Here is a 16,729-nt window from a genome sequence, read left to right as displayed (position 1 = left end):
TTTATACCTCCGTTAGCTGGTTGGAGACATCAGGCCCAGAATTATAAATCCAGAAACAGATTAGACCTTAAAAGATTGTTCCCTCAAGTATGGGAAACTTTGGATTTCCACAGTATGCAAAATGATGGTTCAAGCCTGGACCTCTTGAAAATTCAAGAGAGTGGGAAAGCCCAGCTGATGCACATATTGTGCTACTTCTTTTTTCCAATTAGTCCTTTTTAGTTTAATCCTAACAGTAGGATTCATTTTGACACAATTATAAAAGCATGGAATATAATTTGTTTTAATTTAATCCCCAGTACTTCCCCTTCTCTTCCTCCCTCCCTTTGTTCCTTTCCCTCAACCCTACTGGTCTTTCTGCTATTTGCTTAAAGTTTTGTTTTGTTTTGTTTTTTCCTAATTAATGTCTTGTGGATGTGCATGGTGGTAAGATTCACTGTGGTATATTCATATATGTACATAGGGAAGTTAGGTCAGATTCATTCCACTGTCTTTCCCCATCCTGTCCCTTACCTTCAGATGCCTTTGTTTATTGATTAGATTATTTTTTTTTTGGTGTTAAGTTTTTTTGAGTTCTTTGTAGATCCTGGATATTAATGCCCTGAAGAGCAGGTGGCAAATATTTTATCCTATCCTGTTGGCTCTTAATGAGAAAACTTCTAAGCCAACAGGTTACACCTCCTTTCTTCATAATGTTCTTGTCATTTGATCTATTTATCTGCTCATTGCTGTCCTTCAGTGCCACACTTTCTCCGATTCCCTACCTTACTTATTTCTCTATTTTTACCTGCTGTCTATTCCTTCATAATGCAAATTCTAGCCTTAGGTCTGCAGTCTGTGGAGGACAGAAGAAATGGAAAGAGAAACCAAGAGTAAATGAAAGAACTTCAGTGTGTATAGGAGGAGCGACACATTGGGCTCGGGGCACCTCACTTGAGCAGACTCAAAAGTGCCATTTATATAGATACTAGACAAACCCACCTCTTAATCCTACTAATATCACCTTATTGTGTTAGCCATAGAGTCACACTGACACATCCATAAATTATTCTGAATCAATAAAGGAAATACTTTATTGAATTGTTTAAAGTTATTTCATTTTGACAATTTTTCTTTGCACTTAGATTTTTCTGGCATAGATTGTATATGATTGGTTTATGTAGATCAGTCAAGTCTTCCTGTGTACTTTTCTGGGTCCCCCGGTTTTCTAGCTCAATTGTAATATCCAAGCCTGTTTTCTTTTTAATCCCTTATCTCCACAGCCCCAAATCCTGCTTCTATTTCTCTTTATCCAAAGTTTCCAGCAAATGGGCCAATTTACAGTTCATCCACTGTAGAATCAGTAAATGAACAAGTGAGAAAAAGGAAACTGACATCCAGACATGCTTTGCTCCTTGCTACCAGCTCCAGTTTAGTTAGGGCAATTTACAGAATGTTTTTTCAGATTGAGCCAGGGCTTTCATTTTCCAAACTAGCTAGTATAAAAAAACTTAGCTGTAAGAAAAAGGAAAAGTGACTGTAAGGAAAAGACCCACTAGAAAATTGAAATTTGATTTTTAATAATAAAGTAGAACTGATTTCTGAGTTTAGAAAGATCTAACTTGGAAATATTGAAGCTATTTAACCTTAGTCCTAATTTAGAAATATCAAATCTATTTTAATCTTTTTCAATGTTCTCCAGATAGCTTCTTTGAAACATCCCAAATTCAAAATGACAAGTTAGTAAGAAAACTAAAATAATGATTAACAACTTCAGTGTGCTAAGAATGCATGCAAATCCATTTTTTAAAAAAACAAGCAAAATATATGAGCAATGTTCATGGACATAAGGCATGAGCAGACAGTCCACAAAAGGAAAAAACATGCAGTTAGTAAATGTATTAGAAATGTTCACCTTGACTGCTACTCAGAAATTCAAACCTAGCCAATGAGCTTTTGTTTTTCTCCCCTTTTGTGTCATTTCATGCCACACATAATTTGATATGAAAAAGATAGTGAAAGGGTGAGACTCCAGCTGGAGGAGGAATAGTAAAATGAGCCAGTTCACACAGCTATGAGGTGTATGAGTAAGAAGTAAGCTAAATGTAACAAAGAGAAACCAAGTGGACTTCAGCAGATGAGTTGCTTTGCAAGCAGATGATCTAGGATACAGTGGGAACAGGTGCTTACTCATACTTACTATGAGGTGTAGAAAGCTATTTAGTCTTTAATCAAGAGCCTTAAGATTCACAAAATGCTTTGATAGGCTGTTATATAGAAATTTCAACTATGAAAATCTTTATACACAAAGTTGTAAATTATAGTGCTACTCAAGATAATATCCCCGAAGTATTTTACAGTATATAATTACACTTACTATAACTTTACAAAGCAATTAGAATATTTATGAATTGAAAAGCAGAAAAATGCTTTGAATATAATATAATGTTGAGAATAAAATATAAGAAAAATTTTATGTACAGAGTTCAGAGCCCTTTAAAGTCACTAATATAGTAGCTGCAGGCCCCATGTGACTATTTAAGTATTTGCGTTCATTAGTTGAAATTTTAAAATATTTTTAATTGTGGTAGTCACATTTTAAGTGTTCACCACATATAGCTGTTGGTTTCTGAATTGACAACATAGGTACACAAATGACTACATATCATCCCAGCACTGACATAAAATAGCACCTAACCTGTGCATAGTCCAAAGATTGGAAGAAAATATAATTTAACCAAAAGAGGAAAAAAAGTATATGGACAATTCAACCATGGGAGATTTTTCTTCCTCTTACTCCAATTTAAAATTTTTCTTGCATGACCACATATGAATTGTATAATGAAAAAAAGCATTTAACTTTATTTTAAGTAGTTTTTAATGTAAACGTGAATATAAGTATAACTTGGGTAAAGACAATTAAAATGTATTCTTCACAATTTAGCTGTTTTTTGTTTTATTTTGTTTTGTTTGTGTTGGTTTTTGCTGCTGCTGCTAACATTTAGCTGTTTTTTGTTTTATTTTGTTTTGTTTGTGTTGGTTTTTGCTGCTGCTGCTGCTAACATTCAGTTTCATTCAGAATTTCCGAAACTTGAATTCTTAGGTATGGTGTTCCATTGAGTTGATGATGTTCACTTTTAAGTTTGCAAATAATTATTTACACATTCTGTTTCTCATATTGAGTTAGTACTGACTGTAGTGTATTTAATTTTAAATTACCTTTCTGTCATTTCCTCTGTTTACTATTCTTCATAATTCCAAATAAGTAGTCTACCAATGAAGCATTTGTGTCCTCCTGACTTGTTCCTTGGAGGCCATCATTAAATGTTTACTATGTCTTCAGATGATGCTCAAGAAAATGAAGACTCACTGGTATCTGTAGGAATAATCTGTATTTTTCTCCTGTGGCCTGTTTTAAGTTCATATGAGTCTGGTTCTGGCTAAATGTAACAAAGAGAAACCAAGTAGACTTCATCAGATGGGCTGCTTTGCAAGCAGGTGATCTAGGATACAGTGGGAACAGGTGCTTACTCAGCCGAGTTGGGCCTTTGGACTCCACTTAGTGCTCATCGCCCATTGAGGTCTAAACTTAAAGTCTACCCATTCAGGTGGCCACATTGCAAGGCCACATCCTTCAGTCACTTGTTGTTTGCTTAAGTCTTATTTTATGAATCTTACTTATTTGAATGGGACCCATAACATTTATGATAGGCTGGAATGCTGAGTAGGTTATTGTCCTGATTAAATTCTAATGCAAATCTATCTTAATTATGCAAGGTGTCTTTCTATTCCTATAAATAGGTGCCAGAGAAAACAAATGATGGCCATCAGTTTAGGCAAGTTTGAAATATGGGAGGCACTGCTTTTTATGAGATTCAGGCAAGATATGACCCTACCAGTAGCAGCAGCTAAGGGAACTTACCTGGCCCTCGGTATTTAGTGGAATCAGAGATGTTACAATGAAAGTGACAGCTTCTTCGATTTAAGTTCCCAGCTTGGCAGTGTGATTTTTAAAAGGCTATGGGAGCTGAGAATGGTGGCTCACACCTGTAATCCCACCTCACACCTGGAGGCTGAAGCAGGAGGATCAAAAGTTCAAAGCCAGCCTCAGTAACTTAGGAAGACCCTAAGCAACTTAATGAGAAACTGTCTCAAAATAAAAAACAAAAAGAGCTGGGCATGTGGGTTGGTGGTCAATACCCCTGGATTCAATTCCCAGTACCAAAAAAAAAAAAAAGAAAAAGAAAAGAAAGGCAAGGGGAGAGTTGCTTTGGTCATGAGACATCACATTGGAGAGCAAAGAGGTGGTGGTCTGTCTTGATCCATGATCAGAACTGCCCCCAAGATGATGGCACAGAATAATGGGGAGTGGATGGGGCAAAAAAGGACAGGAAAGAAAGTGCATGGATTGAAAAGTTGATGTCATGTATATGTTGATGTCATCTATCCCAGCTAAATAAGTAAAGAGTGTTGAGAGAAAGAGAAGGAATTAAGGATAGATTTTGGGTCACTGATATGTAAGCATATTGGCACTCAGGAGAATTGCTAAGTAGAAAGATTGATTTGCTATTTGCTATACTTTAAAAGGAAGATGTTAGTTGGTCACTTGACTGAACTAGAATACCAGAAAATATTAAAAGAAGTGCCCTTTCAATTCCAGGACAGGGTATCCACATTAGAGGGTCACACATGTCTTGTTTCCTGTCACTCCTGTACTCTCTTCGCTCTCCTGAGTTTCTCCTTGATCCTTCCCTCCAATCTCTCTTTCCCTCTCTCACTTTTCTCCTATGATACACTCTGGCTTTTACCAATTCATTTTATAAGGGACATCATCGGTGACCTCATCTCTGCCTTAAAACCTTAGACACAGAGGTGTTAGACAAATAAGTTCTATTTCTTTGCTTCTCTAAACATCCTGTACAAGTATAATACATGAATCATATGCAGAAACTATAACATTAAAACCTTCCGGAGCTGCCTTCAAGCCTAGAGAGTATGCCAAATGTGATCTCAAATAATTGCTTGCAGTGATTTGCAAAGACTAAGAAAATTATCAAGGAAATGATATGTGTCCAGCTGAGTTTGATGTCCTTATCCTATCTATTCCTGTTTTCTGATTTGTTTAGCTGAAGTGGGACAGCTAAGAAAGCTGTCTTTAATTATTTCTCATTCCAACTGCACCGCTTATCTATTACGTCTGTTTTCTTGGTTTTCTCTGGAGTTAAAAATTTTGAGCACTTTTAGAGATTAGGAAGATATTCCCCCATTAACATGTGGAAAATCTTAGGAAGAAGCATTCTCCATGTGAGTGAAATTAGTAGAGAGCCAGGCGACTTTCCAGTTTCTTATCAATCAAGTGTGTTTGGACTTGATGGGTAGATAATGTGCAATTCCAGAGAATGGTAAGATTTCACCCACTGTACTGTTTACCCAGTGACTTGAGGTAAGCAAGTGGCCTCACCAAGAGGTTTTTAACTAGCAATTTTGCCATTAGTGATTGTGGCTACCATAAAAAAGTTACTGTGTACCCAGATCATAAGTGAGGTGCTTTGGCATGCTTTGTCTCACTCTTTCCTCTCAAACCCTAGGAGATACCTTGAGGCTCAGAGATGCTCAGCCACTTGCCCAAGTTCACAGTCTTTGAGACAGAGCCATGTGTCAAATGAGCTCCCTGGCTCACAGCCCTAGCCCTTTACCACTGGGCCCTGCTGCAACATCAGCATCTTCTCTGCCAGATTATCTCCAGCACATTTTCAGACAGCAGATTCCTATAAACTCCTGGACTCTTTCCCTCTGCCTTCCTTACCTCCTTTTCCCTCTCCACCCCCATCTCCAACAGGAGTTTGGCACAGAGTATGTTTTGAACTTTCCCTACTATTGACATCAGGATGCATAACAGTGTGATCCTGCTGAAGGTACAAAGTCAAACATGACAAACTAATTATAATAAATAATCCAGGGAGGAAAGAAATATGCAAAATACTGGGCTTGCAAATTTTTTTCATTAAGCCTTAGAGTAATTTGTCTTTTGAGTTTTTGCATTATCTTCCTAGTAGACATATGTAAATGAAATAAATACCTGACAGAATATTTATTTTCCCTCATTAGGGATTTGAACTTTTTAAATTACAGAATGTTTGACAAACTACACATGATAATTTTGATACAAAAATAACATTATCATATCCAGATCTCTCTCAATAGAAAGTATGGCCCTGGCCTTCTTTTAATGGAAAGCTTGAGAAACACAGTCACAGAATTGTGAACATAGACATTGTGAACACAGAATCACAGCCATCCAACTACTTCTGGCATCAGTGAGTCTGTGGGTCACCTAGGCCCTGGGTGTCTCTTTAATACCACAGCATCTCTACACCCTGGAAGTCTTCCTCTCCATTTCTCTGGAGTGCATCATGCACCCATTGAGAGCTACAGACAACTAATAGATGACAGTTAGCCCTCAGTGATGAGATTTGACAATCTGCATGTTGATTTCTTCAGTGTCTAGTTTTGCATTTAAGGGCTATTACATTCTAGATCTTATGGGGAATGTAATTCACTGTGATTCATCAAAGAGATGCAGGCAGATAGGTGACTTATATCAGGTAAAAGAAGTAAGGGTCTCAGTCTAAATTTGCTCTTTGTTTTAAAAAAATGGATGAGCTTTGTGAGAAGAGCATGTGCTTATTGGCAAGCTAATGAAGAGCTGCAAAGTTAGTGAAATGGATGCTAAGATCTCTAGTATAATTCTTTTGACAGAGGGAAGTACCATTTTGACAGAAAGAGGGCTAGAGAAAGCTTATGAGCAAAATTGAGCTCTCGATGGCAGCCGAGCTACAAAATACATAGGCATGAAATACCCCATTAGGCCCTTTGGCAGTTTTTTATACAGAAGTTTGGACCAGACCATAGACTGAGAAGAGCTAGGTTCTAGTTGGGGTCTTGAGCTCTGTCCACTGGATCTGGCCTTTTCTGTGATCAGAGGTTCATTTGCACTTGAGCCAAAGGGAAGGCAAATGATTGCATCTCGGCATGCCAGACTTGGTAGTCCAGCATGGCTTTCTGATACACTCTCCTGCATCCCAGCATTGAAAACATACAGGCATTGCAGGCTTAACAGGTTATTTTAGGAGCCACAGAGGCTGGGCACATGTGTTTTTCATGAAACTTAGCATGTTTATGCCATGCTTGCTCCCACCATATGATACAAAAAGCAAAAAATATTGCCCATTCTCAACACAATTTTTCTTATTTAATGCACAGGTTCCAGAGATCAGAAGCCCTGGCACACCGTTCATTCAGAATTTCACAGATCCCTTCAAAGGACCTTGGATTTAAATTTTCCTATGCTTTGCTTTTGTCCAATCTTGCCTACATGACCTCAATCTCCTCTGTCACTGCTCAAGAGAGCTCTGATAAGACCAACCATGTAGACTGGAATGACATATTGGCATGTTTATCTTCTTTGCCTGTATAAGTCAGGGACTGTGCCCAGCATGCAACAAGCACTCCACAAAATGGTGGGCAAACCAGACATAGCAAAACAGGCACTGGGTGGAAGAAGATGCAAGACCCAGAGTCTCAGAAAGGACTGCTTGGGGAAGTTCAGTTGACCTAGGCCTTGATAGATGAGGAATAGGAATAGCACTGTAGGCCCAGGTTAGGGAAATGCAGTCTTGCTTAAATGATGGTATTGACATTGGATCTCTTCATCTGGAAAGGAAAACCTTGGTATAGGGGCTCAGATTAAAGGTGTACACAGGGAATCAGGCCATGGCAAACTGTGAATACCAGGCTGAAATTTGGAGTTTTACACTGTAGGCAGTGTTAGACAATCATAGTTTTGCCAGAGATTGCATTAAATAGTAGTTTTTGTAGATTTGAACACTTAAGAATTGATTTATTAAAATCTAGAGGTGTAAGAAGCCCTCATCAGGGCTTTCTGATCAGACTATTCAAGGGAGGATTTTCATGGGTCACCATGCTCTCTACAATTACATACAGGGAGCAGGGAACCTGGCTGTCCTCCCACAGCTAGGAATGGTATAAATGCTTCTTCCTGGTTTAGTGCTTGCCACTTGCTGGTTCCAATCCATAGGACAAGTGCCTTGCCTCTCAGTGTGGGCTGGGTAAGTCTGACATTTCCGTGGCCACATATACTTGAGGCAGATGACTTAATAGAGACCAGTCAGACCCCTCTGGTGTCTCACACGTGACTTACAGAGACCAGGCAGGACCTTCTTTTCTGTCCCTGCTATAGTTCTCTCACCTGTGCTGAAACCACCCTTCATTGGGCTCAGGAGAAGTGATGGGTCTGGTGACAGCAGTTGGAAGCCTCCTTGTGCCCAGGTCTAGGCCAGGCCATTCTTTTAACAGGGAGCCCCTATTTTGAATAGTAAAACCTTTGTTGGTATCCTCCCAGATACTCTTGTACATTTCCCAACTATTAAATCCCTAAGAAAAGAGAATATGAGATTAGTACCACCCCTCAGACTGCCATGTCTTCAAAATGAACAAAAAACTCCCTGTTTTTTATCATTGGACACACCTGTGTCTCATACATTGCTTCTTTGTTTTTCTCTTCAGAACCTCATGGCCTGGCAAATTACTAACGAACAAGTGCCACAGAGTCCCCTAGGACATGCCATTCCCTCTAGATTTCAGTTTTTACTGAGCAGAGGAGATTATGCTACACACTCTGCATATTCCACTACCTTGTGAGGCATTGTACAAATCCATTTAGGATTTAGTCCAAGACTTTGATACAAAGCATATTGGTTTGTAAATATTCTGGGGGTTAACATAAAGAATTTTCACTACAGAATGAAAAACACATCACATAGCATGAAGAAAGAATTGTAGTTCTTGCACAAAAAGAATGAAGCCAGCATGATTAGAATTGTATTTCGGGACTCAGATACTTGCTAATGTACCAACTAGGACTGCTTATTAGGAGAATGGGGTAGAGCATCACCTTCCTCTTTGTTATCAAGGCTCAGCAAGCTTTTTATACCTTCTACCTCAGGTGGAAGGTGACTATGGTGGCAACATCTGCCTTACCCAGGAGCCTTTTATAAGTGCCCTGTGCTGTCAGGCACAGTAGCACACACCTGTAATCCTAGTGTCATGGGAGGCCGAGGCAGGAGGATCACAAGCTCCAGGCTCTTGCTGAGCAACTTAGCAATAACCTGAGACCCTATCTCAAAATTAAATATTAATTAATATTTAATTAATTAGGGGTGTAGCTCAGTGGCAAAGCACCCCCTGGCTTCAATCCCAAGTACCAAAAAAGAAGAAAAATGCTATAAGAATCCTTGTTTTAACAAGATCCCCTGGTGATTCAGAATGATATTTATAGAAGCTGGTCTTCAGCATCGTGCCTCACAAAGACCAGTGGCCATCAGCATCACCTGGAGAGCTGATTGAAGGCTGCTTGGTGCTGACGCTGCCAACAGTTGTCCCCTTTTGCTTTCTAGATTTCTTCTAGTATGCTAAAGCCCCAGTCTACCTGGCACATGATGAACAGGGAAATATCCTGGAGTAAATTCCAAGTACATGCCTGGCTAAAGCTTTAGCAGATGGGGAACAGGCTCTGCCTCCAGAGTGGCCTTGGGCATAGCAGACTGGACACAGTACTGGGCTCAGGAGAGATTCTCCTAGCCACTGTCCCATAAGCTAGTACAAGGCCACCTTCTAACTGACATCACTGGAGACTATTAATCAGAGACTTAGAGGTACCTTCTTCTGTATTGATGCAGTCAGAACCCCTGTCCCTGACAGGGGCCCAGTTACTTACCCTGGAGGGATTCCAACAAAAGGGACAGGGAGGGCCCTTCCCTTGGGAGCTCACTACCTGCTTCTGGAGGCTCAGTATATTGATGAGTCTTTCTTTGGGGACTCACTGTAGATGCCAGGGTGTGCACATCACTGTTTAGACCAAGATTCTTCAAAGCCTGCAGCACATCTTTCTAGAATTTCTTTAGCCATAAGAAGAAAGGAGCCAGGCATGGCAGTGCACACCTGTAATCCCAGCAACTCAGGAGGCTGAGACAGGATTGAGAGTTCAAAGCGAGCCTCAGCAATACTGAGGTGCTAAGCAACTCAGTGAGACCCTGTCTCTAAATAAAATACAAAATAGAGCTGGCGACATGGCTCAGTGATTGAGTGCCTTCTGAGTTAAATCCCTGGTACCACCCCACCACCACTAAAAAAAAGGAATGTAACTCTCCTGTCAGCAATGTTAATATCTAATTTTCTTCAGATGATTCTTCTTAATTAGTTCAATTATTAGGGGCTTTATTCTTCTTCATTATCAAAATATTCAGCCTATAAAATCTGAAGCTAAGAGGTATCATTTGTCAGATAATATCATTTCCATGGCTTAAAATTTTATCACTAGGGCTGGGGTTGTGGCTCAGTGTTATAGTGCTTGCCTGACATGTGTGAAGCACAACACCACATATAAATAAATAGATAGATACATAGATAGATAAAATAAAGGTCAATTGACAAACTAAAAATATACATATAAAAAATTTTAATCTCTGGTTGTAGAGAGTAAAAACATGTTTAAAGGCTATTCATGGACTGGGGTTGTAGCTCAATGGTAGAGCGCCTGCCTAGCATGTGTGAGGCATTGGGTTTAATCCTCAGCACCACATAAAAATAAATAAAGATATTGTGTCAAAAATCACATTGCATCATTTTTTTAAAAGACTATGCATGTCACTTATGTAAAATACAAATATATGCAGCAAGATAAGTCCTGCCCCTTGAGCCATGAATTAACCTTTCACTATATCAGCCCACTTGTTTCATCGGTATTTAATTATCTAAGCAATCACAGGCACAAAGTCAAAAGGTTGAAGAAATTGATGATGATCAACTTTACTAATTTTTGTAAGGCACTGCTTTGGAAAAGTGGGCCGTTTCATCTTGATTTGAATTGGCATGCTTTATAGGAAAAACTAACAAGACATATTCAATATCTGGAAAATTACACATAGTGAGTGAATTCCCCCAGAGATTTCCTGGAAAGGCAGTCAGAGGGTTATGCAAAAGAGTGTTTTGGTCCTTGTAGCCCTGCACTATGAAAGTTAAGGTGCATCCTCCAGTAGAAGGGAAAAATCTGAGCAGAAAATAACAATAGCTTGAGCCCTCAGTCTTAATGGTCATCCCTGAAATATCATTCATTTCCTTATACAAGTTGGAAGGGGGATGTATCCAACATTTCATGTAACAAAAAATAGATGAATACAACTCAAACTAGCTTAAAACAGAAAGGATACTTACTGATATTACTAGAAAATCCAGGTCTACGTGACCTATTAGAACCAGATGAGAGGGACCAGCTTAGAAAAAAACTGATCTTTCAGTTTCAATGTGGCTTCTGAGACTATGTCATTTCTCTTCCATATTTTCCATAAAGGCAAAGTTCTTCTTTGTTCTATAGTTCCCAGCAAAAGCCCTAGTTGACTGGCTCAGTGGAAGGAGAGCTCCTCCTGCCATAGACCTGGGTCAGAGCCCAGGCCTGAACCAGCCCATGTGTCAGGGAACTCAGTATTCTGGCTTAAACCACAGAGCTACCCTTTAGCAGCAGATGTGGGCACTATTCCAGACAGGCTTTTCCATTGCTGGGAAAGCTCAGTCATCACATGTGGAACTAAGGAAGGCAATTGGAAAGTGCAGTCTTAACAGAGTGTCCAGGAGGAGGTATGTCCACACATCTTGGCTCTTAAATCCTCAGAAAAGGGAATTCCCCAAACCTATTCCCAGAGGGTGGAAATGATGTAGAGGTGAATGTGTCTGAGAGGAAGAGTGATAAGCAGATTAGGAAGAATGTTCGATTCTCTGGCTTTTGGCTAATGGTCCCCTAAGAGTGATGAATGTCTTCATTTCTACAGAACAGACTGACTAATTTCCTTGAGTATCCATTTAAGGTTTCTATTATCAATGTAAACTTGAAAGTATAACCTGAGATAAGAACACTTTCTCACAAATGTTACTATCTGTTTTCTCCACATTGTGTATGAAAATTATAGCGTATCATAAGGAAAAAGTGTTGTGCATCAATAAACAGGAAATATATGATATTAAAATTTTTCCCCACGTGTTGCTTATCAAGGGAGATGTAGGTATATATTTATGTGTATGCATGTGTGTGTGTGTGTGTGTGTGTGTGTGTACACACACACACATACACATATAATTCTAGTAAGAATAATTTAGAAATCCAGATGTGCTTTGGGCAAAGAAGTAACTTTATTTTGAATGTTTTAAATAAATCATGAGACTTCAAGTAAATATAGTTTAGGAAATGCAAAATCAACCCTTATATCTAGTTCTTAATTCAGATCTTAAGTATTTGGTCATGAATGAAATTTGGTGAAAATTTATGACCGAGTATCAGAATATAACATGATTATCTAGACTTTAATTTTCTCTTTCAGCCTTAAAAGTTTTTCACCAGACATTGTTACTTTTATTCTCTTCTGCTTGTCAGTCTGAAAGTTGGCATAATGAAAACAGCCAATGTTTGTCACAATTAATTGCATGTAAGTCCTGACAAGCTCATCTCATGATTATAAAAATGGGATGCATTCAGAAGATGGGTTGGACATATGAAATAACACAAACTCACAGACTGAGTCATCACGTAATTCACTCCTTGTTTTTTCTGTTTGTTTGTTTTTTTTCCAGAACCGAATGGAAGAAAGCAAAGCACTCTTTAGAACAATTATCACATATCCCTGGTTCCAGAACTCCTCAGTTATTCTGTTCTTAAACAAGAAAGATCTTCTAGAGGAGAAAATTATGTATTCCCACCTAGTTGACTACTTCCCAGAATATGATGGTAAGTCCGCCCTGTTCAGGCAGCCCATAGCTGAGCATGGGTTGTGTATGCCAGCACCCATGTAAGAGTTAGCACATTGTGAGCACCTTTGCTGCAGAGCCTGGGCATTGGGATTATTGAAGTACTAGTTATTGATTGCTCTTTCTTATAATGACACAGCACAAAACACTGTGTTCCCTAATGCTAAAAAAGTTACAGAAAAAAAGAAAACAAGTTCTCATATGTTTTAAAATAACCAGATCAGAGAAAGGAACAATTCAATAGTTTTGACCAGTTATCTCTCAGCCATTATAGTTTTCTTTTTCTCTCCTTTCATTTTTTGTTTTTAACAACCCGCTTCTGCCTTTGTCTAGAGCAAGAACACAGTTTTATGGTCAAGAGCCAATCTCTGAATCTACCCAAGTTCAAGTCTCAATTCTGACAGTTCTTATTTATAGAACTGTAATCAAAGTCACTTGATTTTGCTGAGTCTTTGGGCCAAACTTGTGGGATTGTTTTATAGACTGTAATAGATATTATATATATAACATTTAGCATGATGCCGTACACAATGAATATTCCAGAAACATTTGTTCTGGTGGGACTTCATGGCCTAGTGAAGTTCCACCATCTATAGTGATATTAGCTGCCCTTTAAGCTCTAGATGCAGCTCTTAGAATCTGTAGCACCCAGTTCAGTACTCATATGACTTTGCATTATTTACCTCCGATTCTTAGAAGTAGATTTTTGCCTTCCCTAACTAGACTGTGAATTCTGAACAATTCACACTCACTCTGAAAAACACTTGTTAATTGATTGATCAAGTAATCCATGTCCAGCCACTCTAAACCAAATGAGTCATAGTCACTGTTCTGTAAATGCTTGAATCTGGATCAGAAGGGGCAAACTTTGGTCTGCCATCTGTTTTTATGAAGTTTTATTGAGACACACCCACACCTATTCCCATGACTCCTTTCACATTGCAGCTACAGAAGTGGGTAATTGTGACAGAGATCAAATGGTCTGCAAAAGCCTAAAATATTCAGTCTCAGCCCTTTACAGAGTGTTTGCCAAGCCCTGGTCCAGACAGTCATTAAGAGCATGTACTTCAAATGTCTCAGAGTTCCATCTCTGCCACTCTCTGGAAGTGTTGCTTTAGACAAGTTTATTTAACTACTCCTCCTGAGAAGAGAAGGATTGAATGGAGTCATATGTAAATGTAAATCTCTTATCACAGAACCTGGCACAGAGAAAAGCCAAACCCCAAAGTACCATACAATCATATGTAACAATAGGAGAAGAGATTATTTTTAAGTTACATTATCACCGGAAGGTATACAGGATGGGCATCAGTTCAACAGTGGTTTTGTACTTTTGAAAACTCCCTGGAAAATAATTCTTGTAAATCTGAGAATAATTGGGCTGGGGTTGTGACCCAGTTGTAAGGCACTTGCCTGGCATGTTGAGGCACTGGGTTCAATTCTTAGCACCGCATTTAAAGAAATAAAACAAAGGTCCATCGACAACTAAGAAAAATTAAAAAAAAAAACAAACTTGAGAATAACTTCAGCTTCATAGCTTTCTGTGAAGATCCAAACATACCAGGGATAGAAATTTAGTCATCTTTTCATCCCACATGCATTTTGGAAGAGAAATATTATGTTTAATGAGATGTTCAATAAAAGAATCTAAAGGTTTGTAAATTAGAAGTATGCGTATTTGCAGATGTTACCAACTGTTAGAGATCGTGCTCTTTTTTGTTAGCAGTATGTTTACATCCCTTCTTCAAGTACACCTTCCTTTGTGCTTTGCTATTCTTTTAAAGACAAATACTTTCTCAGGCTGAACAGCATTTTTCTCTTCTACTCCTTTTCACTTGCCACTCTCCTGGAAGCAAGTCCTGATGCCTGAGACTGTATCCCTTGGCATTAAATACGAGATTTACCTGAATAACATGGGCATGAAACTCAGGTGTAGACCTAAAACACATGTGCTTTCCTCACACACCAGAAGGAGAGCCTTCTTTATTTTTCCTCCAGAATTTGATGAGAATCAGTGCAAGATAGTGACTGCTCCACACAGTACCACACATAGTAGCCTGGCCTGGACTGGTTTGTTTTCCTGATGTGCTTGCATAAGGGACAGATAGCACTGCCCATCCACTGAACTTAAGTCCCCTAAGACTCAAGCTGCTAAGCAGTGACAGGCAGAGCCACACTATGTGGTGGTTAATTGTTCTGCAAGACATTTTTCTGTGATGGATGTTTGCAGAACTGTTCATTTCTCTCTGCCACATCTTTTAATCCCTTTAATCTCCTTTGTCCACTAATCCCCAGATTCCCCATCATTGTGAGCATTTTCCTTCTCATATGTGCCCATTGTGAATGTTTTAAAATATGAAGATGTTTCCTCCTGTATACACATAATCCTCACTAGAAATGTGGCCACAGAAAAAGAAGATGCTGACTCTATTAAATCTCAAAGCAAACCAGCTGTTATTTCATGAGCCTCAAAGCCCCTGTTAGACAAGTGAAAGACTGAAAAAAATCTAGGCCCACTCTGCAGGAATGTTTTCATAATGAGCATGTTTATAGTATTATAAATTTCACACTTCCACATTTCTGCACTTCTAGGTCTTAATCATAATGAATGCTATTTCTGTATTTCCCTTAAGGATGGTAAATTACGATTTCCACATGGACTTGAATTGCAAAATTGTTCATATAGACTGGAATTTTGTTCCTGTTATGATGGCTAGAATGCTTTCTTTGTAGTTTATGTTTATTCAAATAACATAAGTTATACTTAAAAACATAACACACTCCAGTGCACTTCAGCAAACTTGAATCTAGTTCCAGTATTCTTTAGGGTAAATAAAAAAGAAAAAAAATATAGTCCCTTCTTTCCCAAATAGGATAAGTAAAAAGTGATGTAGGTCAGCCACAAGTCACAGTGTTTTTATGAAAATGACAAACTTCCCCTGCTCCAACAATCTATGAACATTTTCCTTCTAATATGTGCTCATGTGAATGTTTTGAAATATGAAAATTTCAAACATTATATATATTTAAATTTTTAAAGTATTTTTTAGTACTGCTCTGGAACTAGTAAGTTAACTTATACAGTACATTGAAGAGATAGGACACTAAATATTTATATATACATAAACATTTAAACTGTATGTGGGTATTATATATAAAATGTCATTTTTAATTAGGGCTCTGTGTATGTGTATGTGTGTGTGTGCACGCGCGCATGCTGCCAATTAAACACAAGACCTTGTTATGCATGCTAGACAAGCATTGTGCCACTAAGTTTATCCCTAGTCCTAATTTGGGGCATCTTTTTATTTCTCTCTGCCACATCTGAAAGGTGTGATGCCAACCTTTCAGGTACTTACAGATGTTTAAATTCCTGGTCCCTAAGTCAAAAACTCAGCCATTACTTTTGTTAATTGTACAAATGAGAAAAAAGTTTTCACAGTTTACTCAATAGTACTGAGCCCCAGCATATAACAAGGTTGATTTGAAAGTTTTGAAGCTGGCTATCTGAAACTTAGGATGCATTTTTTAGAAATGGTGGTCAGGCCCTCAGTAGAGTTCTCAGAGTTTTCTTTATTCCAACCAGTAGATAACAAGAATATTTATAGAAAAAAAAGCAAGTGGTGAATCCTAGGAGGGTCTTTCCCAACAGGAAAGAAGAGATCATGCCTTCTTGCTGATATAGAACTAACTTGCATCACTAAAGAGAAACACAGACATTTAGTGGCACAAAGGTGGATTTAAGATATGCTCAACCCTTGAAAGGTAGTTGTGTATTGATGTTGCTATTAATTTAAAACAATAAGTTTGAAAGTAATATATTTATCAGAATTTTTAAATAAGCTTTTAAAAACTTTATTAATATAATTCACATAGG

At 38.4% G+C, this 16,729-nt stretch overlaps 1 protein-coding gene across 1 annotated transcript in view; it reads left to right on the top strand.

Moving 5' to 3' along the window:
- The window catches only part of LOC308638030 (guanine nucleotide-binding protein G(q) subunit alpha), a 293,343-nt gene that overhangs the window by 270,987 nt on the left and 5,627 nt on the right, over positions 1-16,729 (top strand). The window contains exon 6 of the mRNA XM_081274992.1: positions 12,679-12,832. Coding sequence (XP_081131118.1) covers positions 12,679-12,832 — 154 coding nt within the window. The remainder of the gene's footprint in view (positions 1-12,678; positions 12,833-16,729) is intronic.

Source organism: Spermophilus citellus, assembly GCF_964194105.1.
Source record: "Spermophilus citellus genome assembly, chromosome: 2".
In the NCBI taxonomy this organism is placed as follows: Eukaryota; Metazoa; Chordata; class Mammalia; order Rodentia; family Sciuridae; genus Spermophilus; species Spermophilus citellus.
Note: the sequence above shows the minus strand (reverse complement) of the source record. Positions and strands in the feature narration are given on the sequence as shown.